This window comes from Mixophyes fleayi, chromosome 11, assembly GCF_038048845.1.
Source record: "Mixophyes fleayi isolate aMixFle1 chromosome 11, aMixFle1.hap1, whole genome shotgun sequence".
Taxonomy (NCBI): Eukaryota; Metazoa; Chordata; class Amphibia; order Anura; family Limnodynastidae; genus Mixophyes; species Mixophyes fleayi.
Window position 1 is genome coordinate 45,512,227 of NC_134412.1, and position 27,428 is coordinate 45,539,654.

At 40.6% G+C, this 27,428-nt stretch overlaps 1 protein-coding gene across 1 annotated transcript; it reads left to right on the forward strand.

Moving 5' to 3' along the window:
• The first annotated feature begins 45 nt into the window (after nucleotides 1-45).
• On the forward strand, nucleotides 46-27,175 carry DPAGT1 (dolichyl-phosphate N-acetylglucosaminephosphotransferase 1). Its single transcript, XM_075191332.1, has 9 exons — nucleotides 46-300; nucleotides 938-1,058; nucleotides 1,281-1,494; nucleotides 5,210-5,356; nucleotides 5,615-5,699; nucleotides 13,595-13,783; nucleotides 13,952-14,039; nucleotides 14,175-14,330; nucleotides 26,300-27,175. Exons 1-9 carry the CDS (start codon nucleotides 155-157, stop codon nucleotides 26,363-26,365), a joined length of 1,212 nt encoding a protein of 403 aa, XP_075047433.1. The 5' UTR covers nucleotides 46-154; the 3' UTR covers nucleotides 26,366-27,175.
• The last annotated feature ends 253 nt before the right edge of the window (nucleotides 27,176-27,428 follow it).

The window sequence follows — 27,428 nt, forward strand, 5'->3', positions numbered from 1 at the left end:
TGGCTGCACCCGTTCATTAACTTCATTCTAGAGTCTAGAATCTAGACCGTGCCTCTTCCTCTCACCAGCCAATCGCGACCTGGGACACGTGTACACAATGCTATGGAAGGCTACTTTTACTGACGGAAATAGGAAGAGTCTGTGTTGATGAAACATGCCGGCTATACCATTGCTTGTAAACCTGGCTGGCTCGGTGCTGGGTGGCTTGGCCACCGCCTTGCTCATCCCGGCCTTTAAGGAACATTTCATTGCAGCTAGACTTTATGGAATTGACCTAAACAAGTCTAGCAAGGAGCCAATGTAAGTGTTTCAGGGGCTGGACATCTTATGTATTGACAGACTACACTGTACATCATACAGTACAACTCCTATTATTGTTACTAGCTCATGAGACGCATGAATTGTACATTGCTATAATATATATGCGTTATGTCAGTCTAGAACACATACATCACACACTGTTACAGTCATCACAATATGTATATTGTGATGACTGTAACAGTGTGTGGGGATATGTCATAGAAGGGTTTAGCAGTCTTTATTCGTTTCAAATGTAACACACTGATACAAACAGCTTCTGGTGCATAATTGTTATAGCTAAGCTGTGCAATGCATTGTACAGACACATCAACATGGGATTTAAAGACCTACTTGTGAAAAATTGCAGTACAGAAGCAACTGTATTGTATTACATTTGCTTGGTTCTCAGGATAACACATTGTTAGTGAACACGGTTTCTCACAGCAGCAGGAAGAAGCTGAAAATATAGAATGGATATGTCACTATATACTGACTATCATTTTTCAGGATATGATAATATAATATTTCATAAATTAGTATTAAGTTTCAAATGAACATGTTAGAATATATAGATGCTCCTTGTGTGTGTTCGTAAGTAGAACAACTGTTCTGATTGTTGATGTCCATGTCTTTACAGTCCAGAATCTCAGGGAGTGATTAGTGGAGCGGTGTTCCTTCTCATCCTTTTTTGCTTCATTCCTGTCCCGTTTCTGAGTTGTTTCATGGAGGAGAAGTGTCAAGATTTCCCACATCATGAGGTGATAAAATTGCCCTGGCACTGATAATTCTTTCTATCATTTAAACCTCATTAACTTTTAAACCCTAATATATCCTGCATCTGTAAGTGTGCTCATCACACACTTTCACTCCATTTTGCTTTAATATTCCACATGTCAACGTAAACACATATAGTTATTAAAAATGTTGCCACACTGTTCATGTTGTGTTCTGGTTTCCCTGTGTCAATTTCTCTTTTTCAGTTTGTATCTCTCATTGGCTCATTACTTGCTATCTGCTGTATGATCTTTCTGGGTTTTGCCGATGATGTTCTGAACCTACGCTGGCGGCATAAGTTACTGTTGCCCACTGCAGCTTCTCTTCCACTTCTCATGGTCTACTTCACCACGTTTGGCAACACTACCATTTTAGTGCCTAAGCCGTTCAGGCCCCTTCTGGGGCTTCATGTGGATCTGGGTGAGTACAATTACCTTTTTATGCAGTAATATTTAGTGTCCAATACTGATAGCAGGACATGTTGTTGCTATGGTAACACCTACAAAGAGTAGCTGTAAGCCTGTTCTGTACAACACTGCTTGGGCAACTTGTTGCTCTTTTTGAAGATACTAAATGTAATTTACGATCTGCAAACCTCTTCTGACCTGCAATGCTTTTTCATATGAGCAAATGCACCTAATTTTCTGTCATGTGCACACCCACTTGACAGTTTAATCAATTTGCACCAAGTTTTGTGGCTTGGGGGATGTTCTGGAACAGAGGTGCTCAAACCCAATCTTCAAGAGCTACCAACAGGTCATGTTTTCAGGATTTCTTGTCTGTAGAAACAGGTGAAATAATTACTGACCTAGCCAAATAGATTAACTCACCTGTGCATGATTAAAGAAAACCTAAAAACTAGAGATGCTCAGACTCCATTCCTCGAGAACCGAACACACCCGAACTTAGCAGATTAGACTACTGAGCCGAGACGGCTCTGTACTTTCGCACGCCCTCGGAATTGAAAACGAGGCAAAACATCATCGTTATGTTGTCGGATCTCGCAAACTTTGGGTTCTATAAGTACCTCCCTCCATGGAGATCCAGCGCCATTTCACAGAGGGACACAGAAGGGATAGCACAGTTCTTGGCAGTCTCTAGTGCAGTTGGGCAGTGTCATAGGTAGAAAAGAAAGGGGAGGGGTAGCAGTGTTCTTCAAAGTCTCCAGTGACATTAAGGAGAGCTCCATTGCTAATTGTCATTGCTGAAATAGAAATAATAGGACTGGCAGGCTTGGTCTTCTAAATCTGAAATCACATTGTACTGTGTTATATAGGTAAAACACAAAGAGGAGAGCTCCGTTGCTAATTGCACCACTTTTCTTTACTGACACTCCTGTGTGGCAATGTTTCTTAGTTGTGCTAGGAACTGCCGTGTGTTTGAGTCATTGCTGTTGCTTAGCATCCAGCCAGGTCGCTGCAGTAAATTTTGACCACCTATTATTGTCATACACTTTCAAACAAAGGACTTGAAATTAGTGTTATTGAGGTTAATAATAATGTTGCGGGGGGGGGGAAAGAAAAAATATGTGATTTTATTTAAAAAATAAAATAGAGATTTTAGAGGAAAAAAATCGGGAACCAAAACACACAAGGGCGTTTTGGCCAAAACCAAAACATGAAGTTAATCCAGATCCAAAACCAGAGGACTGGTAGCTCTTGAGGACTGAGTTTGGATTTCTCTATCCTAGAAGATGTGCGGGGCTGGAACAATGAACTAACCTGCTACCACTTTAGAGCCACCCCCTCTGTTAATCTAAGCTTTTCCTTCATTGTCTTAAAATACTGCTTGGTTTAGCAACACTTGTTTCTTAAGTTAATAATAAGAGTTAGGAGGCATTAGACTGCCTTTATTAAATGCCATTTTTTATTCTATTGGTCAAAGTACAGCTAAATGCGCTCTCGTTCTAAGTATAGGGCAAGGTAGCAGATAATTCATGTACTTTTGTGGGGAGAGCCAGAAACTCCTCTAAGTAAATTCTCTCCATCCTTTTTTCTCATTTAAGTAATTCTATCCTGCAAGATGAAATTTTATTTCTGTACTTTAGCGCAAAATTTGGATTGCTCATGTGCCTAATCTTTTGCGGCCCCAAAAACACTGCCATCTTGGTCCACACATTCATGTCCTTCCTCATAAAAAATGGGTGCAATTTCACAAAAGTGTGCGCGTGAGGTGGCAATTGAGCATGTACTCTAAGTTTACACTTTTGTGATTTGTAATTTGCTTTAGTCTTGTGTTAATGTTACATTTTGAAAATCTGAAAGATCCATGTTTAGCGTTCTGAGCTGCACGGGCAACTATTTTGTCACTAGTTACTTGTATTGAAGGGAGACGCAATAGTTTAGGATATAGTAACAAACAATGTTAATTCTGAGCAGTGTACGTTTTGCTTTATGTAAAAATGTTTGTGTTTAATTACACAGGTCTGCAACCAAAAAGCTGTTTTCATAATTTTATCTAATTCTTATGTTTTTTGGTGCGCTGAATTCGAAAATGACCACTGTTTTTTCCTAGGACGTCAGGTTTTTTCACAATCGAAATGTGCCTTTGTCAAACAGGTAGCTGGAAATCGCTAAATTTTAAATTCATCATACTTGGGGGGAAAAAAACTGAACATGGAAAAACAAATTTATTTTCACTGCCAGTGCTCCCAAAAACATGAAAATACATGTTTATTGGTCCTGATGGTGATCACTGCATTGTTGAGTGTGCTTGCTAGGGAGAGACCTAGATCTACCTAAGCAATCTGCTGAATTACTTGGTTCTAGACTTAAAAGCAAAAATTTGTTGATGGAAGGTATATCTTTTGCATGGTACAGACATCGAGAAAAAGACTTCCTATCTTACTTTTATCATGAGGGCAATTTGGTGTTTTGCTCTGATTTAGAGGGGTTGATGGCTCAGTTCCACATTCAGTGTGATTCTTCTGAATGGAGGCTTTTCATTGACTCTTCCAAAAGAAGCTTAAAAGCAGTTTTACTACACAATGGTGGCTGTCATGCGTCCATTCCTGTTGCTCATTCAGTGTACTTGAAGTAGACTTATGAGAACTTGGAGTTTGTACTCAAGAAAGTGGGTTATCAAAACCAAAACTGGTTGGTATGTGGGGATTTAAAAGTATTGTGTATGCTGCTGGGACAACAGGCTGGGTACACCAAATACCCTTGTTTTCTATGTTTATGGGACAGTAGAGACCGGCAAAATCACTGGAAGCAAAAAAAATTGGCCACCAAGAAGTCTTGTTGTTGATGAAAAGAATGTTCTTAGAGATACATTGGTACCCCCTGAGAAGGTTTTATTACCACCACTCCATCTAAAATTAGGATTAATGTAGCAATTTGTTAAGGCACCAAAGATAGCGAATGCTTCAAGTACTTGGGATCCAAGTTTCCAGGTTTAACGGAGGCAAAACTGAAAGAGGGGGTTTTTGTTGGCCCGGATATTAGAAAACTCATATCCGACAGACTTCATCAGTTCAATGACTCCAACTCAAAAGAAGCGTGGGTTGCCTTTACTGTGGTCATAAAGAAACTTTTTGGGAAACCAAAAGGACCCAAACTACAAGGAAATGGTGGAAACAATGTTGAAAGTGTTCCACAAGCTTGGTTGCTCCATGAGCTTAAAAGTCCGTTTTCTCAACTCACACCTTGACTATTTTCCTGAAAATTTGGGAGCAGTGAGTGAAGAGCAGGAAGAACGTTTCCATCAAGATATAAAAGAAATGGAAAGAAGGTATCCAGGGAAATGGAGTGTTACGATGATGGCTGACTACTGCTGGATGTTGTACAGGGATCTTCCGGAAGCCACCTACAAGAGGAAAAGCTCAAAAAGAAGTTTAGAGTTTAAAAAAAGACGATTTCACAAGCAATCTACTTGAGTGTGGTGTTAATTTTGTCGTCACCTGAGTTAATATTTTTCATGTTAATAAAATATTTGCGTTGCGAGATTTTTTTAAACTATGACTACCCGTTTGTTCGAAAACCTGACGTCCCAGGACAAAACGGCTGTCATTTTTGGATTCAGCGCACCAAAAGCTGTCCAAAATATTTTTTATGCAGACCTGTGTTATTCTTCAATCGTTATATGCACTTTCTGCATCCTTGCACACTTTTATTTTTGATATTATTTTCCATAGGTATCCTATACTATGTTTACATGGGTATGCTGGCTGTCTTCTGTACCAATGCCATTAACATTCTAGCAGGAATCAATGGGCTAGAGGCTGGTCAGTCTTTGATCATAGCTGGTTCCATAATAATCTTTAATATTGCAGAATTAAATGGTGAGTAGTACTTCCTGTGTTTATAAGTATGCTTAACTAGATATTTGTATTTTGGTTTATTTAACATATGCATACATTACCACTAGAAGTTAGAAAAATATTTTCATATCTTTGTTCCTCTCTGTTATAGTTGCTTAATTTAATAAATCCTACCCTGCCCTCAGTCTCAATGTTTAGTTTATTTTTATTTTGTTTATAAAATGCTGAAATGTTAATGTTAATATATTAATTGTTATTTCAGTATATCCTGTTTTCTAGGTGACTGTCATGATGATCATCTGTTTTCCCTCTACTTTATTATTCCATTTTTCTTCACCACACTGGGTTTACTGTACCACAACTGGTAAGTACACAACCTGGGTGTTCAGTACCATAGGAACCTTTTTGCATTGGTTTGGAAACCGCTCACACCACTCAGCTAAGTGATATACAACATAGAGCATTACATTCTGCTGAAATCAAATATTCTATGTGCATGCAACCTTTTTATATTTGCTTGTGTAAATTACAGATGGGATATTGTATGACCTACTGTAAATTCGAAGGATATTTTGTCCCTGATGGAACTCTGATGCAAATTATCCTAGTTGTAATAATATATTTAATTTATATTTATTATAACACACTTAAACATAGACAGAGGGGTAGTCACAGACTGACAATATCTTTCACTCTTTCATATTCTTTCAGTTCTACTTCTCTACAAATAAGTCCAACTAGGCTTCTTCTACCTCCTACCTTCTTACTGATGTGTGTATATGTATATGTATGTATGTGTATATATATATTTATTTTTCTCCCTAAAGGATCCCAGTAGTGTAGCTGTAGCCTCTGTTCTCCACTCTTATTATGATTGCAAGAATGGGTTTACACAGCCTTTTAAGGAGATATCTTCCCACTTGACCATAACAATGGAGGAGGAGTGAGGGGAACAGCAAGGAGCATTGGCTAATGATATATCTGTCTTTAGGACTGGTTAGTTACAGCAAAGTAATTTTATGCTATCATCCTACTTCTCTATGTATTATACAGATTAGACTTGTTGCTGATATTATAATTTCTTTAAATTATTTGCAATCGAATGCTTGTTCTGGAAATTGGCAACACACACACTGCAATATCTGCAACAATATTGGCCAAATGAGCCAATGCTCAATATCAATCTCATCTAAAACAATCAGGTATGTTATTAAATACTATAAGCAAATAAAAGATATATCTGGCGCTGATCACCACAGCGTGACCACTTCAAAATAGTAAGATGGAATATGTGTATGTGTGTATGTATGTATATGTGTGTGTATATATATATATATATATATATATATATATATATATATATTATACAATGTATAGCAATTAAGTCCCGTATCCACAGTACATAAATATCACTTGACTCTTGTAAGAGTGGCAGCCTCGATAGCCTGACGCCAGATGGGTAATCCGGACGGAATGGATTACTGCAACAGAAAAACAAGCAGGGCGCCTTTCAGTGGTATATCAAATATACAACGTGGGATAGAGCAATAACATGCGTACCGTGAGGTAAACAACGATGGGTCTTTTAGGAGATAGTGGAGTAGTCTTTGCTGTACTTGTAGTCCTCCAGATCTCCACCGATCAGTACAAAAATGCAGAAAAAGCAAACATAGTATAACTCTGTAGTATTTTTAGTGAGTGCAATATCACCAATAACCCCACAATCCTATGGGGTGTGTGGGATTGGTATCCCAAGGTTACCAATTAAATGACAGCCATATAAGTGCAACAGAGAAAACGTATAAATCTGCGTACCAGATATCATGAAGTATCCCACTTCTGGAGAATATTAAAACATGTGCAAGACCAATGACTTCACAGTCACAACCTCATCTAGATGGCGAAAATGCATAAGATTGAAAAAAAGGGAAGATATTTTGGTATGCATATAAAAAATTTAATAAAATGTAATAAAAGCACTCACATGAGGTACTGGAAAACACACTGGATACAGCTCAACGCGTTTCGTCTTGCACAACTCAAGACTTCATCAGGAGCAAAAGTTGTCGATGTTATTAAATACGTTTAGAAGATAACTATTGGCCTTTGTATACAGTTATCTCTCAATGTACTAATGCCCACTGAAGCTGAAAGAGATCTGTGATCACGCTGCGGGTGGTCGGCATTGCAAAGTCTGCTTTGTACAAAGAAATAAAATGTACTAACAGCAGTGGTTAATTCATTTATTTATGTTAATTTTTTTTGACTCTGATCACATAAACCGTTGGGTACACTGCTAACCTTGGGGTATAGAAGGCACTGTGGAGTAAATCTCCCTCCCCTCTAGTCCCCCAACCCCCCCCCCCTCTGACAGGAAATGCTCAGTTTTTTTTATTAGGCCTGTCTTGCTTAAGGAGTTTTGATTTTATTCTTTTTTCACTTTTGTAGCAGTGTTCACATAGGCAGACAGTGAGAGCACCATCAGGCACTTTAGTGCCGCTCCCCCTGTCATACTGCAGGCCCCCAGAAAAAGGGTCACCTGGCACTGGGATAGTGCTCAGGGACCCAGCCACTGACCAGAGCAGTGTAGCAGACCGCTCTGGGGGCCATGGCTGCATGTGCCAGTCTCCTACGCAGAGGGGAGACAGACATGCCAGCAATTCTTGCCCAACCCTGCTGCCAGCACCAAATCGGCACTGACAGAAAGTGGAGGACAAAGCAGGTACAGAGGGCATTATTACTAGACAGGTGCTGTCGCCAGAGCGCAGTAATGTGGGCTGCAGAACGGAGGAGGAGGAGCTAGAGGGTTACTCCCCCTGTGTCACGGTTGAAATTGATCCCTAGGCTCTGCTGGACATGGCTTAGCCCACCCACAGGCGCGGAGTCTTAACAGGCAGGTGGTTTTCACCAGGAACCCCCGCAAGGAGGTATGGACTTGGCAGCACCAAACCTGCAGGTCGCGGTCCTGTGAGAGGGTGAACAGCAGAACGGTGTTGAGGAGCCAAGTAACACGGGTAGAGATTAATAAGGCACAAAGAGAATAGATGTCCTGTGGTACAACAAGGAAAAGGGGAGACTGTCGCAATGGTGATAGGTGGAGATACTGGAACAGCTGGAGTATAGCACTAGAGTTATGCTGAGCACACGGGAAGCAGAGGTAACTGGGGAGAACAGGCAATGAGTTACCAATGCAGTTGCGGCTCACAGCGGCAGCGGTCAGAGAACTGGAGCTGTCACGATGTGGTACAGGTGAGATGGTATTAGCAGTACTGGAACAGCAAAAGTTCAACACAGCCGGAGACTGAGAGCAGACTGGAGTAGCAGAGATAACTCGTGGAAACAGCTGATGAGTCACAATAGTAGTAGCAGCTCTGAGCGGTAGCGAGGAGAGAACCAGAGCTGTCATGATGAAGTACACTGGAGATGGTAATAGTAGTACTGGAGCAGCGATGGTTCAACAGAGGCCACAAACTGAGAGCAGACTGGAATAGCAGAGATCCACAAGGAGGACAGGAACCAGAACCACGGGCTACAGAAAGTGAGCTTGAAGAACAGGCATCAGTCAGGTGAATCCAGGAGGTTTAAATAGTGCTCCAGAAATGCTCAGTCAATGACAAGAGGAGGGAGGTCCAGAAGTGCAATAGGCTTGCACCTGTGCCGAACTGAGTATAGCTGAATGAATGCATGAAGTTAGTCTGATGCTGGAACATGGCAGTTTCCAGATAAATTAAATACAGGCAACGAGACAGGTACTACTTGCGGGCAGGGCCGGATTAACCATAGAGCTAACTGGGCTACAGCCTAGGGACTTCGGGCATCCAGGGGGCCCTTTTAAGTGCTCAGCATGCTGAGCACTTTCACTGCGGTCCTTCCCCGGCGCGCTGTAGTCTCCTTACTGAGGAGATCTCGTGAGTCTCACTCTCACGAGATCTCCTCAGTAAAGAGCATACAGCTCGCCGGAGAAGGAGGCAAGTGCCTTGGGGGTGGCTCGGGTCAACGGGGGGGGGACAGGGGGACGGGACACAGCTCTGATCACGGGGGGGCCCTCACGGGGGAATGGAGGCCCCCTTAGCCCTGGGGCCTCCATTACCTTAATCCGCCCCCCCCCCCGGTTTCGGAATCGAAGCGTTACACCCTGTTTTCCCAGGCTTTAGGTTTTCTAACTGTGATTGTGTTGTTTTGTCACTCTTTGCTTTCTGCATGTAATTGGCAAACCGTATATGTATTTGCCACTCTGATATACACTTTTAGTATGTAGAGCATACTCTACACCGGCGGTTCCCAAACTGTGCGCCGCGGCTCCCAGGGGTGCCGCGGCGCTGTCACTGGGGTGCCGCAGGCCAGACATAAAAAACAACAAAACACAGAGACTTACCAATCCGGGACCCAGCAGCCTCCTCTCTCCTGCAGCTGTCACTGAATATCGACGTCAGTAACAAGCTGCAGGAGAGAGGAGGCTGCTGGGTCCCGGCGCCCGACGGATTGGTAAGTTTCTGTGTTTTGTTGTTTTTTATGGCTGGCGCAGGGCAGAGTGAGAGGGATCGTGGCAGAGGAGGGGGACAGAGGATGGTGACAGCGGGGCAGAGGAGGGGGACAGAGGATGGTGACAGCGGGGCAGAGGAGGGGGACAGAGGATGGTGACAGCGGGACAGAGGAGGGGGACAGAGGATGGTGACAGCAGGACAGAGGAGGATAGCAGAGGGTGGTGACAGTGGGACAGAGGAGGGGGACAGGATGGTGACAGAGGAGGGGGACAGAGGATGGTGACAGCGGGACAGAGGAGGAGAGCAGAGGATGGTGACAGTGGGACAGAGGTTGGTGACAGCAGGACAGAGGAGGAGAGCAGAGGATGGTGACAGTGGGACAGAGGTTGGTGACAGAGGTTGATGACAGAGGATGGTGACAGTGGGACAGAGGTTGGTGACAGCGGGACAGAGGAGAAGAGCAGAGGATGGTGACAGTGGGACAGAGGTTGGTGACAGCAGGACAGAGGAGGAGAGCAGAGGATGGTGACAGTGGGACAGAGGTTGGTGACAGAGGATGGTGACAGCGGGACAGAGGAGGAGAGCAGAGGATGGTGACAGTGGGACAGAGGTTGGTGACAGCGGGACAGAGGAGGAGAGCAGAGGATGGTGACAGTGGGACAGAGGATGGTGACAGCGGGACAGAGGAGGAGAGCAGAGGATGGTGACAGTGGGACAGAGGCGGGGGACAGGATGGTGACAGAGGAGGGTGACAGCGGGACAGAGGATGAGAGCAGAGGATGGTGACAGCGGGGCAAAGGATGGTGACAGAGGGGCAGAGGAGGGGGACAGAGGGGCAGAGGAGGGGGACAGAGGGGCAGTGGAGGGGGACACAGCGTGAGAGGGGCAGTGGAGGGGGACACAGCGTGAGAGGGCAGAGGAGGGGACAGCGTGTGAGAGAGCAGAGGAGGGGGACATTGTGAGAGAGGGCAGAGGAGGGGGGACAGCGTGACAGAGCAGAGGAGGAGGGACAGCGTGACAGAGGGCAGAGGGGGCAGTGTGAGAGTGGGCAGTGTGTCTGGATGCAGAGGGGGCATTTTTGCATACAACTAAATAAGTATTTCTGTCCTGACCTAAATACTTATTACATTTTTTTGCCCCAACTACTTCTAAAACAGGACTGCTCAATAATTATTTTGGAGGGGTGCCTTGAAAAAATTGAAGACTAAGGGTGCCGCGAACTGCAAAAGTTTGGGAACCACTGCCCTATAGTGTTAATCTGATGTGAAATTAGTGATCCAGTTTGATTTAATCCTTTAAAAATAAGCTTTTCTGAAGAAGCTGAAGCATGAATTAAAATTTGGAGACTCTAAGGGTGCCGCGAACTGCAAAAGTTTGGGAACCACTGCTCTACACCCATTTTTTTCACAGTATAGTGGGGGTGTATTTACTGATAAATATCTAATACATATAGATTGTTCTACAGTGTGTCTCTCATAATTGTCACCTCTTTCATTTTCTCATTATGTCAGAAAGAGGGACAGGTTCCAAGTCCAAAGCTGTTTCTGTGCTATATTTCACCTGCTTCAGGGGTCACTGTAAAATGGTTGGTGGCCAGTCAGAACTGGAGGTTCTTTGCAATGTCTGTGAGTCTGAGGACTTGTGCCAGTGATCGTCTGTGGGAAAGGCGGACATGGCGGAACCGGCATGGGCCAAGGAACTGTCGAGGTCCATTGCAGAACTTTGGAGAGACAATCCACGTTTGTGGATGGTAGGTACAAATACCTGTACTTCCTCTTTGTTGGGTACACAGTTGTCGATTAACCTTCCCTCAGGACAGGTGTCTGTCACTGTCTGAGGCATCAAGGGTCTCCAGTGAGCCCCAGTGGATGCAAAATTTGGAAAGGTCAGTCCAGTGGCTGGTCTTCTTATTAATCACCGCAATTGTGGGCAAACAGCGTAAACGCTTAGCGCCCCCTCTCCCCCAGGATTTGAGAGACTCTGATATGGATCCCTCCTTACAGTAGGAGGGCGAAGTTCTAGATGAATCAGAGTATCAGGATGTGTCTGGTTGGGAAGATGATCCTTGCATCAGACAGGGAATTGAAGACTTGTTCTTGGCAGTGAGACAGGTTTTTTACATTCCTGACGAGCACCAAGATGAGAGCGGACATTCTGCCCTATTCTAAATTTAAAAACCAATTTAGGAATTCCAGGGTTTCAGATGGAGTCCATACGTTCTATTATAAACTCCATGGAAAAATACAAATCTCTAGCGTCTTTGGACATCAAGGATGCATACTTACTCGTACCCATTTGGAAGGGACACCACAGCCTTCTGAGGCTTGCGGTGGATCAGGAGCACAATCCATTCCGAGCTCTTCCCATTGGTCTGGCTACAGCTCCTCGGGTATTCACAAAGGTAATGGCTGCGTTGTTAAGGTTGCGAGGTGTAGTGATCATTCCCTACCTGGATAATCTGATAAAAGTTGGTTCTGCGCGTAGCTGGATTATCAATATCATGAAATTCAGCATGTTGCCTTGACAGTTCTTGGAGGTTCCAGTTGGTATATGTCTCCCCTCCAATTCCATTGTTGCCGAGGGTTCTAAAAAAGGTAAGGCTACTGACTCCTGATTGGCCTCGAAGGTCCTGGTACATGGACCTTCTCAGCATGGTAGTGGAACTGCCCTGGCATCTTCCTCTAAGAGAACACCTGCTCAGCCAACTTTCGTTCCTTAACCAAGACCTGGCACGGTTGGCTTTGACAGCCTGGAAGTTGAAACCTTAATTCTAAGAAATAAAGGTTTGGCAGATAACGATCAACTCCAGGAAATCCTCATCTTCTAGTAATTATCACAGAATCTGAAACCCTTATTGGTTGGAGACGAGAAAGGCTCCTACTTTTTCTTTTCGGATAGCTAGGTTGCTAGCTTTCCTACAGGATGGTCATGATAAGGGATTGCATCTGGCGTCCCTTAAAGTCCAAATTTCGGTGTTTTCAGTCTATTTCCAGAGGCGTTTGGCTCTATTGCCTAATGTGCAAACCTTTTGTGCATGGGGTTCTATATGTGCAGTCACCTTTTGGTTCTCAGAAATCACCTTTTGAACCGCTGGAATTTGTTCCTCTTAAATTTCTCTCCTGGAAGGTGGTCTTTTTACTGGCCATTTCCTTAGCCAGCAGTTGTGCTGGGCAGCTACATGGTCTTCTGTCCACACATTCACCAGATTCTATTGATTTCCATGTGTTTGCTTCCAAAGATGCAAGTTTTGGCCATAAAGTTTTACGTGTCGCTCAGTCTGGGTATTCCCACCCATCGGGGAAGCTTTGGAACATCTGCATAGTTAGCAGTGTCCCCCAACTGTTTATGCAAGAGAAAAGAAGATTTTTGTACTGACTGTAAATTCTATTTCTCTAAAGACAGTTGGGGGACACTGCGCTCCCACCCTTGATTTGTTCTGACAATTCTGTTGGTTTGCGTTTTGACCTCTCTTGTGGCTTGGTTAGTTAATACTTTCCTGCCAGAGTAGGGGGGGGGGGGGTGCATAGAGGGGAGGGAGCAGGCTAGACAAGTTTGTAGTGCCTTTATGCCACACCGCCCTCTATACCCCATGGTTAGCAATGTCGCCCAACTGTGTTTAGAGAAATAGATTTAACGGTAAGTACAAAAATCTTTTTATTGTATTACAATACATTCTCTTGACCACTTTGTCAACTATTTACCGGACACTTATAAAATATATTCAGATACCGGATATATATTCAGTTGTATGTTTGTCTTGGCTTTTTTTTAACAGGTACCCTTCCAGTGTCTTTGTTGGTGATACATTTTGTTACTTTGCTGGTATGACTTTTGCTGTGGTTGGCATCATTGGGCACTTCAGCAAAACTATGCTGCTGTTCTTCATCCCTCAAGTTTTGAACTTCTTATATTCTCTGCCACAGTTACTGCACATAATCCCATGTCCACGCCATCGGCTGCCAAGGTAAGTACAAACCGTTTACCACTCTGCTTACCCACTGTTAAACACAGATCTATGTCGGTGATATAAAACAATCTTTGCACTTTGTCATACTATATATAAAGCAAGCCGTACTTATATTCAATTAACTATGCAAGCAGTACAGCAACGTGTGTTTGTACATCTCTGTAGATTGGATCCTCATACTGGAAACCTGAATATGAGTTACTCGAAGTTCAAAACAAAAGATCTGTCGGAAATTGGAGCTTTTGTTATAAAGGTGCCTACATCTTCCAATACAATTTTTTAAACAGAAATCACAAATTTGAAACCAGTTGAACTGGAACAAATTAAATACCAATACAATATAACATTCTGACCTATTGATGTTTGTCTCTGTGTTGTGACTATTTAGGTTACTGAAGCACTTCATGCGGTTGATGTTAGACGACAGCAGGGTGAAGAAGGAGAATTCATGGAAATAAGTAACATGACCCTTATAAACTTTGTGCTGAAGCTAATTGGACCAACTAATGAGAGACTCCTTACAATACTTTTACTTGTCATACAGGTACCATAGACAGGAATCCATTTAGTGTTTTGTTACATTACATTTGTGATCATGTCTAAAAATGTATCCAAACAGAATCCTACTGGTGCATCTTTATCGTACATGCAAGTCCTATACTAGACTATAGTATAGGCACCATTGCAATACAATATATTGGATATAAACAGCATAAACTAATGATTTATATAGTTGCTACTCGTTTCCAGCTTTGAAAGGACAGCACATGTAGCTTGTTTCTAATTTTACAAGTGTGTCTCTTCTATAGCATTTGACTATATTTAATACTAGCAAAAGTGATAGTCATTTGTGGCATAATGAACCCTAGGGGCATATTAAATTAAGCTGGCACATCGTGGCTAGTGTCAACATGTTATAGCAACACCGCAGATTTCTGATCTCACACCATAGGGTTGCGAAGGGAAGTTCGCAATGTTGCGGAACCGTATTGACACTTAAAATGCGTAGTCACGATGTGCTGGCTTAATTGAATATGCCCCTAGGTATCCAGAGCGTGTCCACCCTTAAGCACCCTACATTTCATCCACAATAATGAACCATCCACCTGCACCTGAAGTTGGCTCTTCATGACAGCCTGATCTCCAGTACATTAGCTTGAAACTATTTAAAAATAATTCTCATGATTAATACCACCCACGAACCTTGTTCTAATACAGCTACCAGAGTTCTACTTCTTTATGAGCCAAAAGCCCCAGATATTTGATAACCAGGACTTCTGTGTTAGTGTGGCTTTTTGATGCGGCAATAGCAGAACTTTACAAAACGCTGTGCATGGGAGGTATTGACGCTGTGAACCACTTCTCGATGGCTACTGCATGTGTGATGACAGTGGAGGTCAATGCTGTAGTGCATATTCCGTGGGTGCATAGGTCTGTAAGCTGTCTCATTAATAACATAGAGACAAGCTTATGTCAAGCTGTTAGCACTACTCCTTAGTTGCCGTACGGAGGCGATTTACTGTTCCTCCTGGTTAATGATATTGGCATGTGTTATGTGACAGGATCTCATCCTGAGGTTAGTTTATCTTCTCGCTAACAGCCTGACATAAGCTTGTCTCTATGTTATTAATGAGAAAGCTTTACTAGCAATCTAGGAATTTTATGAATGACTTTAAGAATCTCAATCTAAAGAGGTGGAGATACCGCTGGTCAGGCTTATAAAAGATATATTTTTTGGCTAAACATATTCCCGGTCTAATGCGGTGATGTATTATATTCTCCTTCACCTAAAACTGCTTTTTAAATACATTGATAATATCTACTTGCCTATAGGCTTTAAACTCAATGCTGGAATAAATTTGCACTGTACCATATTGTACATTGTAATACCACACTATACATTGCCACTTATTTCTTACAACGCTAATCTCTGTATTTTTGTGAAAGTGGTCCGCCTTACGACTATTAAACAACTTTACTGACATTGTTTAATGTTTATAAGTATTACAAATTGTTTTGATGGAATGTCTACTACATTATTTAATGATGGGCCTTTACCAGTTAACACTCTCAATGAGATGATTATCTCCACGCCGTTCACGGAGACGTGCTGATTGGCTTTAAAAAATGCCACTCAATTTAATCACGGGGAGAGATTGACGATTGGATAATATGTCTTTTGGATACACCCACCCTCTGACTATATAAGAGCTGTCATTTCTCGCTGCCATTTAGCCTTGAAAAATCGAAGAGCGAAATGCGCGTCTGTGTTTAGCGCCACTGTATCTCGATACCATGGCTTCCTCTTGAATCGCTCCCCAGATCACAGATAGGCAGGGTATAACACATAATCCCGCAATTCTAGGCTATGGAAGGCATTTAGTCACTCTATGCAGCGGATTTGATATTTCTTCTGCTGAGCTATTATTTGAGCCTGACACGGGTTTTTTTCCTAACAAGGGTTTGCCTGACCTACGGTCTCTCCTTTATATGGAAGCAGGTCTACATACACTATTTTATGTGATTACTATATCTACTTATCGGGGATATTAGTGGAGCCTTGCAATTTATATTGCAATTTTAACCACACTTTCACAATGCACATTATTTTATAATTCATTTTTTGTATTTTTCTCACTTGTTTATGTTTATATTTCGCTCCTAATTTTGTCCTCTACTTTTACAAGTAATAATTCAATAAAAGTTATATTTTCACTTTCCATTATCCCGGAGTGCCTCTAAATACACTTGCTTTGCTTCTCTTCTGTTTATATACTTATTAACAAGTGTAGGGTGCACCCTTTAAGGACATCATTTTCATTTTTCCTTAGATCGCAATAGGGATAATATCCTATTTCGTACCACGTAGACCGGTTTGTTCACCCTCCCTTTTTTTCCAAATGTGGTAGTGTGTATGCACTCCTGACCAACAGCGTAGGCAGTTTTCTGTAGAGTATACAATCTTTTTAGTAGATGGTTATGAGATGCAGATTTCAGACACTTTGACAGTAAATCGTGTAGATGTGTACATTGGTACTTTCAATCGTTGGTAAAATTATTACAGAAATCGCATCTGAAGTAAGATTGCATTAGTGTGTATTTAGCTTTACTTCTAGGTAGTCCAGAAGGTCATAAATAAAAAGGACACGTCTCAATACTTTTACCGTGTGATATACTATTATTAAGTCTGAATAAGTTCCATTTATAATTTCCCTTTGTCTCCTGTATTTCAACCAGTTCTCTACTCATGTACATACCTTTCCTCTCAATCTAGCACTCTCATCTTATATATCAGACTTATGTGGAATAGTATTGAACAATCCTACTTGCACTATATTCAAATTTAAATTCATGGATGTATGAAAAGGGGATAAATGTGCATGACACAAATATAATATCACTATCCTGGAAGTCACTTTATAGACAACATCTTTAATAAAGTGCACAGTTTTGATAATCACACTATATGAAGGACATAGAACAAGAGGACCCTATTAATACAATGAATGGAAGGTTTAAATCATTCTATAGAGAGGTTAGAAAAACTATTGTTTTTCTTTTTTTTTATTTATTTTTTCCTTTAGGATATGGGAGATATAAATGAGTTAAGATCAATATAAAGATTTGTCTCGCAAACCACGGTGACAAGTGTTTTCAAACAGTTGTTTACATTATGTTACACAAATGCACCTTTAGAGTTTCTTCAAATAATTTATCAGCGACCAAAGTCAGACTCAAAGGTCTATAATTTCTTTGTTCTGATTATGTTCCCTCTTTAAAGATTGGTACTGCGTCTACTTTCCAACAATCTTCTGACCTGGCTATGAATGAGTCTATAAACAAAAGAAATAATGTTTTAAAATTGACTGAAAGTGGTTAACATATGTGTCTGGATGCCATATGGACCAGGTGCTTTATCTGTTTTCATCTTGTTAGGACTAATTGGACAAGTAACATTTAACAGTGTGCATAAGTTGTTACTACACAACTTACTTTAAGCTTTTTATTCTTTTGTGCATTCAGACAAACATATTTTTAAAAATCAGCTTTAACTGCTGCAGTTCATTTTCTCACTTTACTACTTGATTATATATATATATATTTATATATATATATAATTATATTAGAGAGATATAGATTACATATTTTGCTACATTACTTCCTCTACATGACCAAAAGTATGTTGATACACCTTCTAATTCATGTGTTTGGCCATTTCAGCCACACCCACACGGGTGCATAATATACAGCTGTGTTTATGGCATGTTACTCCATAGTTAACATGTAAAATGGGTCGTATTGAAGATTTCTGTGTCTTTCAATGTGGCACCATCTTAGAATGCTACCTTTACAACAATTCAAGTTTATCAAATTCCTGCCCTGTTAGAGCTGCTCTGGTTAACTGTGCTGTTATTGTAAAGTGGAAATGTCTAGTAGCAGGCGACACAAGTTCACAGAACAGGACCGATGAGTCCTGAAGAGCTTGGCACATGAAAATAGTCTCTTTGGTTGCAACACTCTCACTACTGAGTTCTAAACTGTCTCTCAAAGTAATGTCTGCACAAGAACTATTCGTTAGGATCTCCATGGATTGTGTTTCCAGGGTCGAGCAGCAGCATATGAGCCTCAGACCACCATGTTCAATGCCAACTGCCATTGGACTAGAGCAGTACAATCACACTCTTTGGGGTTATGAACCACGCTTTAACATCTGGCAGTCTGACAACTTTGGGTTTGGTAGATGCCAGCAGAATGCTTCCTACCTGAATGCATTCTGTCACCTAAAGTTTGGTGGAGGAAAAACGACGGTCTGGGGCGCCTTAGTTCTGGTTAAGAGATTACTCTACAGCATACAATGGCATTTTTGAGAATTGTGTGCTTACAACTTTGTCGCAACAGTTTGTGGAAGGCCATTTCCTGTTTCAGCATAACAGTACCCCATGCAAGTGTGAGGTACATCAAAAAATGGTTTCCAGTGTTTGTTGTGGAAGATCCTGACTGGTGTGTACCAACCCCGTCAAAAACCTTTTCAATGCATTGAAACAGAGAGTGAGCCAGCCCTTATTGTTCCAACAGTTTCTGACCTCATTAATGCTCTTGTGTCTGAATTATTATTATTATTATTATTAATTTTTATTTATAAGGCGTCACAAGGTGTCCGTAGCGCCCGTACAGGGACAAACAAATTACAATACAATGGGAGACAGCACAGTACAGTAAACAGTAAGCACAGTAACTCAATAAGCTCAATGCACAGCTAGAGAGGGCGGGGAAGGGGGAGAGAGGATCCGCAAATGACGGGGCCCAAGAAGGAGGGCGCGGAAGACAGGGAGACCCCCAGGGGGGAGGAGGGAGCGAGAGTAGACGTGGGGTGGAGGACCCTCGAGGAGGAGGGCTAAGTAGCTGGAGAGCAGAGTTAGAAGTGGTGGAAACAGGAGGAGAGATGGCCCTGCTCAGAGGAGCGTACAATCTAAGGGGAGGGGTGGACAGACAGAGAGACGCAGGGGAGAGAGGGAGAGTAGGGGATGGAGGCAGAAGATAAGGTAGGAAGTTAAGTTTGAATTCATACAAATCCCTGCAGCCATGTTACAAATCTAGTGGAAATCATTCCCAGAAGAGTGGAGGCTGTTCTAGCAGCAAAGGGGGGATATCTACTCCATATATTATCATGGTTTTGGAATGCGATGTTTAACAAACACAAATGGATGTGATGTGCAGGTGTCCATATGGGAATGTAGTGTAAATAACCACAATGGTGCCTTTTTTTACAAATCTTAACAAAAAAAAATCTCCCATTTGGTCTCTGTGCTTTATTTAAGAATACACTTTCCCAGTCTACTTTATTGCTCCTCTGAGCTGATTGCCCCTTATTTCTAAAATTCATAGGTTTTGTAGCTCCCTTACAAAGCGTTTTACGGAACCGAAGTCAAATGTTACCTATGTCTATTCCCTTACCTGTATATTGGATATAATATGCACTATATAGACAAAAGTATTTGGGCACACCTGTTAATTATTGAATTGAGGTGTTTCAATCAGACCCGTTGCCAGAGGTGTATAAAATCGAGCACCTAGTCATGCAGTCTCCATTTGCAAACATTTGTGAAACAAAATGGGTCGTTCTGAAGAGCTCAGTGACTTCAAGCGTGGTACTGTGATAGGATGCCACCTTTGCAATAAGACGATTTGTGAAATTTCATCCCTGCTGGGTCTTCCATGGTCAACTGTAGGTGATATTATCAGAAAATGGAATCGTTTAGGAACAACAGCAGCTCAGCCACAAAGCTGAAGACTACGTAAAATCACAGAGCGGGGTCAACGACTGTTAAGGCGCATGGTGCGTAAAAGTCACCAACGCTCTGCTGATTCCATAGCTGAAAAGTTCCAAACTTCCACTGGCATTAATGTAAGCACAAAGACTGTGCGGTGGGAGCTTAATGGAATGGGTTTCTATATTCCGAGCATCTGCATGCAAGCCTCATATCACCAAGACTAATGCCAAGTGTCTGATGAAGTGGTATAAAGACACTGGACTATGGAGCAGTGGAAACTTCTGTGGAGTGACGAATCACACTTCTCTGTTTATTAGTCAGATGGGTAAGTATGGGTTTGGCGGGTGCTGGGAGAACGTTGCCTACCTGACTGCATTATACCAATTGTGAAGTTTGGTGAAGGAGAGACAATGGTTTGGGGCTGTTTTTCAGGGTTTAGGCTATGCCCCTTATCTCAAGTGAAGGTCAATCTTAATGCTTCATCATACCAAGTCATTTTTGACAATGCTATGCTTTGTGGCAACAGTTTGGGGAAGGCCCTTTTCTATTCCAACATGACTGTGCCCCAGTGCGCAAAGTAAGGACTACAAAGACATAGTTTGATGAGTTTGGTGTGGAAGAACTTGACTGGCCCACACAGACCCCTAACCTCAACCCCATCGAGCACCTTTGGGATGAAGTGGAATGGAGAGTACGAGCCAGGCCTTCTCGTCCAACAGCAGTGCCTGACCTCATAAAGGCTCTACAGACTGAGTGTGCACAAATTCTCACAGAAACACTCCAATCTTGCAGAAAGCCTTCCAAGAAGAGTGGAAGCTGTTATCTCTTCAAAAGGGGGAATAACTCCGTATTAAAATATATGTATTTGAATAAAAAATCATTATATTCCCTGTTGGTGTAATGGTCAAGCATCCGAATACTTTTGTTCATATAGTGTATGTTCTGTTTGATAATACCAGTCCCCCTCGCATTCATTCTTCTACACCATGTGAAATGTAATTATCTTTTTAAATGGATAAAAAGCATCTCCTTTACCAGAACTACTTGTTTCATTGTCCTGATTTATATCTGTTTAGTTGAAAACCCCCATTGTTGTTTGCTGTCCTTTCTGTTTGTAATGCTCATTGACTTTTGGTACTATAATTTTATGTGGGGTGGCTTATAATAAAAACCCAATCAGTACTTTTATTGGTCATTCTATATTCAAAATTTTCTACCCAGTCTTGGGTTTTATCCAGTAGATAAATATGGATGTATGCTAGATAGGAAAGACAGAAGGCTTTCAATAGAACAAGTGAAAAATACAAATTGCTTTGCAGGCCTTGGACATTTATATGACTGTTCCATTATGGAAGTGATTAACCCTTCCAGATGCTCTTTTTCCATGCATTTAAGCAGACTCCTCTACTTCAACCGGTAATCAGAAATTCCAGATCACCTGCCGAAGAAGAGGAGTCTTCTGAATACTAGATTACAAGTGCACTCCACTTTCTCTAATGAACTACTTTCACCTGTTTGGTGCTGCAGCTGGACTTTAATTCACGTCCCACAAGACTGGGTTTTGGATATTGTGAACTTTTTTGCAGCAAGTTGGTAAACCTAATCCCCCCTCCCCCCTGTAGATTTCACTGTTAACTGTCTCTTTTATCAAGCCAAATCTCAGTTATACTCACTACATTAGCACTCTTTTCATTATCATTAATTATAGTTGACCTTTTCTGTTTGGAAGACTCCTAACATTTTTAATTTGACACACTTCCTTATTGCTTCTTCATACACCTCCCCCCTGTTTCCCTATAGCAGGCTTGGCTAACCTGTGGCACTCCAGGTGTTGTGAAACTACAAGCCCCAGCATGCTTGCTTTGCCAATATATAGCAGCTTATTGATGGAAGGGTATGCTGGGACTTGTCGTTTCACAACACCTGGAGTGCCACAGGTTAGCCAAGCCTGTCCTACAGTAAACCCTGATCTCTGTCTAATTCTATTGGACACTGCTTTTGTTTTCAACCCTCCTTTTTAGTTGCTCATTTTAAAGGCTCTTTCTGCTTTCTAACCATTTTTCCCTTAACAGTGGTGCACTCTCTCCAAGGATAGGTGCAGCCTAGGCCTGACAGATATCAGTCCAGTTCTCCAGAAACCCCATTCAGTTGTAGAACATGGTAGTGTTTCAGAAAATATTACCTTGGTGTTTCTGCTTTTAAATTGACAACCTGTTCACCTGAAATAATTTTTGAGGAAGTCGAGCTCCCTTTAACTTTGCAGTGCGCACAAAGTGTAGAAAAAAAGTGTGTTGGGGGCCAGGTACCTCAGCCTATAGGACACCGCTAATTACCACATTTGTAAACCTTGGGAGTCCATTGTTGCAATACTTAAATTCCCTCTTACCTGAACAAAATTGTTTTGATTGCAAAATTTACAGACAAAAGGCAGTGTATTGTAACCAAGTGCCTGTGGGAGACAAAGCTAGGAGTGAACTATTTCAAATTAACCGGTTTATGTACTCCAGGCATTTTTATTGTAATGAGTTTGTTGTTTGTCTGTAATGTCTTTGGAATCAGAAGTGAATCAGTAATGATTGACGTTGCCGCTGGCAGACACGTCATGAAAAACTAGAAGAAGAGCCATGTACCGAAAAGGACAGCTATAAAAGCCTTGCACGTGGGAATACCCTATAGACCTATTAAATGGCACACCACTGTTTTCTAAAGCTATTCGTACATTATGAACAGAGGACTCAGTTTTATTATAGAATTTTGTATTAAATTTGAAAATTGTCTCATATACTTGTTCTTGGGATGTCCTTAATTTTTTAGTTATAACATGTTTTGGCGCTATAACGCTATACACGTGAGAGCATGCATGACTCCCCAAGAATTACCCTAGTACGGTTCTTAGTGACCGAATCATGGTAAGACTATGATGTAACACATACTATTGTTGGATCTTTGGTGTGTTTTGATCTTCAGAAATGTTTAATTACTTGCTGGCATATTTTTAAGATTGCTAGCCTGATTCTATATATTTCATGTGGATCATTAATTGTCGTTGTAAAGTGATTATTACTCTTCGATCACAGAATGTAAAATTCTACTATGCTGCTGTATAGATCATTGCTAAGGAGTCTTTTATCAACCTTTTCTTAATACTACTGTGTCCTTGTAGTGTTTTACAATACAAGTGGATTGAATAGACTTAATTACCCTTAAGGACCTTTTCAGATTCACCCCACTATTACTATGTGAATGGGTCATTAGAATTCCCTCTCTTATACATGGAATAAACACAATAAATACATGTGAATACATTCCAGTGCTGAAGAACGTTTCAGATAACAGATCCTTCTTTTTCCTTATACACACAAATGGTGATACTAGGATATAAACAAGGCTGCAGGGAGTGCAACACAATCCAATACTCCAGACTCTCCTGAAACCCGAAGTTGAAAATAATTTGTACAATTTAAATGAAGTCACTGGCTACCAGAAGTCCTTCTAGAGTTGAGAAGCTACAACTAAGGCAATATTAAGTCATTTCATACCTAAATTTGACATTTTACATCTTTCACACCTAATTTAAACTAATGCAAAATAGCTTACCTCTGTACATCATAGAGATAGTGCGTAAGAAGAGAAGTTGCTACATTGTGTTACTGAAGGCTCAGAAAACTGATTATTTCATCTATATTAGATGAATTGGATAACATGAGTAGGATGAATAACCTCACATTTGTGGGTGTTTCAAAAGCCATAAAAAGAGCTGAGCTAAATATATTCCTTTTAACTAATCTCACTAGTGCTCTAGGATTCCATCTCCTCCCACAAATATTGGAGAGTTTATATGTAGTAGGTAAAGACAGCATCACAGATACCTGCACATTTTTAGTTTATGCTGTAAAAGAAATGGTTGTAACAGCATTTAAATGCCAAAGAGGAGCCCAGTTGTATGTCCTAACAGAAATTTAAATCAATATTTTGATCATTACATGAAGGTAACATGAGCTAGCCACATTTTAGAAAACTTTTAAACTCAATGTTGGATGGCTACAAACAAATATCCTCTTAATTTAACATCAGAACATTAACGTTTTAGAGAAAACTGGATGCTAGCTCTGAATAAACACTCCAATAGACTTAACTTTATTGAGCTTGGTCAGTTAAGTAAATCTATCTGATTTCCAAGTGCAGGAAATGTAAATGTCTGTTTATGAAGCAGATGAAGTTAGAATGGGATGGTTATGTTTAGTTTTAGTGATTGCAGTGCACACAATATTAGGTGATGTATCTTGGTATTTCATGATCTGTTTTTTGTATAATAGCTTTCCGTGCTTTTTTTATTTTTTTCTATCTGTAAATTTGCAACTAACTCTGCATCAGGCCCAAAGTGTCTAATTGGGGAAACCCCTTTCTTTACCATAAAAACAATCTTCTTTCATGAGCTGCTATACTCCGCACTATACAAAGAAAAAATAATAAATAAAATAAATACTGTTGTTGGTACAACTCATTTGCATCTCTGGATATTAATTATGTTAAATGGCTTTTAGCATATGGAGGTAATTTATTTAACTTTGCTAATGATGCAGATCTGTGCTGAAGTATAGCAACAAATTTCCCTATTGCAATACTTTTTTTTTTGCATTTTGTTTTTTATAGAGGTAGTGAGTGTAGGAGAAACTTTCTGGATCTACACCTCATGCTTTGAAGTCCCTCTATTATACGTGAAATAAACAGAATAAATACATGTGAAGAGCTAGAACATGATCGTATGCTAATATGAGGTGCATAATATAAAGAGAGTGCATCATTTACACTTGCCTAGTGTCAATTGTGAATACAATACATATGTCTAATTCACAGGGTCCGCACCTTTAGAGTTATCCAAAGTACAGAGGGTGCAATCTGTATAAATGGAGGAACAGCTTTATTTGAGTATATGTGTTTATGTTTTGTTTTTTGAATACTACACGGTCATCTGGCACTCCCTTTCGTTCAGGCCCTGAAATTCTATAATTATACTGTTCTACGGCATTAGTAGAAAACTATGTATAAAATTACTTTGTTTATGGCAGATTGGCAAATGAATAATTGCAATATATTGTCAACAAAATGTAACACCTCTTATTTTTATTCAATACCTGTTAACTTTTTAAATGATGCTAATACTTGCTAAACCCACTTGTGATTTGTGTTTTGATTTGTTTTCAGTAGTGCATTGAAACACAGGCAATTATGTATTGTGTTTATAATGCTCATGGGACAGGTTTCCTCAAATAACTGCAATCTACAGTGACCCATTTATTATTATTATTATTATTATTATTATTATTATTATTATTACTACCCACTGGTGCATATGGGTTCTATATACTGATGAGTGTTCAGTCTCTGGCTTTGTCTGTGTTTTTATGTAGTCCTGTTTTATTTTCCTGATTGCATTTATCGTAGGCAGTAATGGGCAACCTGATATGCGTGCCTTAATGTTAGGAATGAAAGAAACTGCCCAAAAATGATCTCTGCAAGAAAACCTCACATATACCAAAATGTCCCCACTTCCTTCTCACATGCTCCAGAATTCCACCACGTGCCACTCAGACCTCCCACTTGCCACAAAAAATGCCCATATGCACTCAGACCCCCACAAGCCTTCAGTTCCCATCTATACTCAAAATCCCCAACGTGCCCTTCAGACCTCCACCACTTTTACAGCTAGTGCACACAGAGGACGGAGGGAGTGCAGATATACACTTGGTAAGCCTTGTTCCAATATCCCAAGGCCCGTTTTAAGTGTTTATTGGATGAAAAAAAATATACCGATGTGTGTTGATCATATCATACAAAAAAAAACTTTTATGCTTTTCATTTTTCTCACTTTCCATTTGACACATTTACTTAAAATTGTCTTTTAGCTGATTCAGGATACCATTGTCCTTCGCTGCCACTGATGCAACATACTATATCTAGATTAATTAGCTATATGTATAAAGGATGGAAAGGAAAAAAAGGACAAAAGATAAATGGTATACTCGGCTACACACAAGTCAGTGAAAGCGGATTAGGTGGGTATGGGAGCAAACACAAGATTAAAGTGCTGCAGGAGAGGTACACCACCTGTTAGTTACCCTAAACACTGCACACCCACACATAACACTAACGTTATAAAACAGAAGTGTGTTGCAAAGGTCTACTTTAACATCGTATATGTCATATGAAAGTTACAATTACAGTTTTGCTGTTCTTGCAGGTCCTAGGAAGCTGCTGTGCCTTCCTGATCCGGTACCAATTGGTTCGCCTCTTCTATGATGTGTGACATCTTGCATGGACTGTATCTCAGTGGTTTTGCTGTGAAGTATTTTTAGTACAGCGTCATCGCAATGACCATGCTGCTGCTTTTATGGACATGAGTTGGAAATGTTGTGGTCATCAGTTTGTCTCAGGATCTTCCATATTGATCAGAAAAGGGAATTTCCCTCTTTCTACATCGATGCACTGAACTATGATAAATATTGGTAAACAGGGCACTGATTCTAAGACTTCCCTGTTTTGAATGAAGTAAACCAGGAAATTTGTGAAACGGATGCAAAATATTTTAGCTTTTTCAGTTTTGTTTTATTGTAAGTCACATATTTTGTATCGCTATGTAAATGTGTCATTAAGGGAATTTATTTATTTATTTTTTTCAGTTGAGAAGCCAGAGCATATTTTAACCTAAACATTAAAACCAGGGCAGTTTTAAGAGTCGCAAATTGTCTTTCTTTATAAGTGTTAATAATAAAACACATAAAACTATAAATAATTATATATTTATTTAACAATACAAATACTAGTCTAAAAAAGACAAACATAAAGTCAAAAGCATATGACACTTATATAGTAGAATCCTCTTATAAAATTGATACAGGTCTCCTATAAAAACATAAATCTATAAAATTTATGTGTTAAGAAACAGATGTTGAGAGTAAATACTCTAATAGACACTGTGGCTATGCAGGAACAGTAAATGAATCACCCGGTGTTTGGGAAAAGCCTGCGAGATTTCAAACCTCAAACGATTGATCAACTGTTTTATTGTTTTGTTTAATTGATAAAAAGGGGTGCACCATGTTCCCTCTATATTGAGCGACAGGCTTTTGTGTCCTTTGTTGATCTGTCTTTGTCTTGTTACTAAATGAATGATTTTTAGGTTTATTACTTTAGCGCCTGAGTTAATTAATTAAAATTGACAAGTGGGCAATATATATAAAGTTTCATCAGTATGATTGGTCTTTGACTGGCATGTCCTATCATGAGTGCTTTCAAACGGAATGATACTGCCGACTATAGGTTGATAACAAGGAAAATGTTTAAAATTCCATGATGATATTTTGCTCTAG

What these genes read in the sequence shown, in the direction of transcription:
- DPAGT1 (XM_075191332.1), top strand. Translation starts at nt 155, where the DNA reads ATGCCGGCTATACCATTGCTTGTAAACCTGGCTGGCTCGGTGCTGGGT. An exon ending in AAGATTTCCCACATCATGAG is followed by an intron (nt 1,059 to 1,280) that starts GTGATAAAATTG and finishes TCTCTTTTTCAG; the next exon opens with TTTGTATCTCTCATTGGCTC. An exon ending in TTGGAGCTTTTGTTATAAAG is followed by an intron (nt 14,040 to 14,174) that starts GTGCCTACATCT and finishes GTGACTATTTAG; the next exon opens with GTTACTGAAGCACTTCATGC.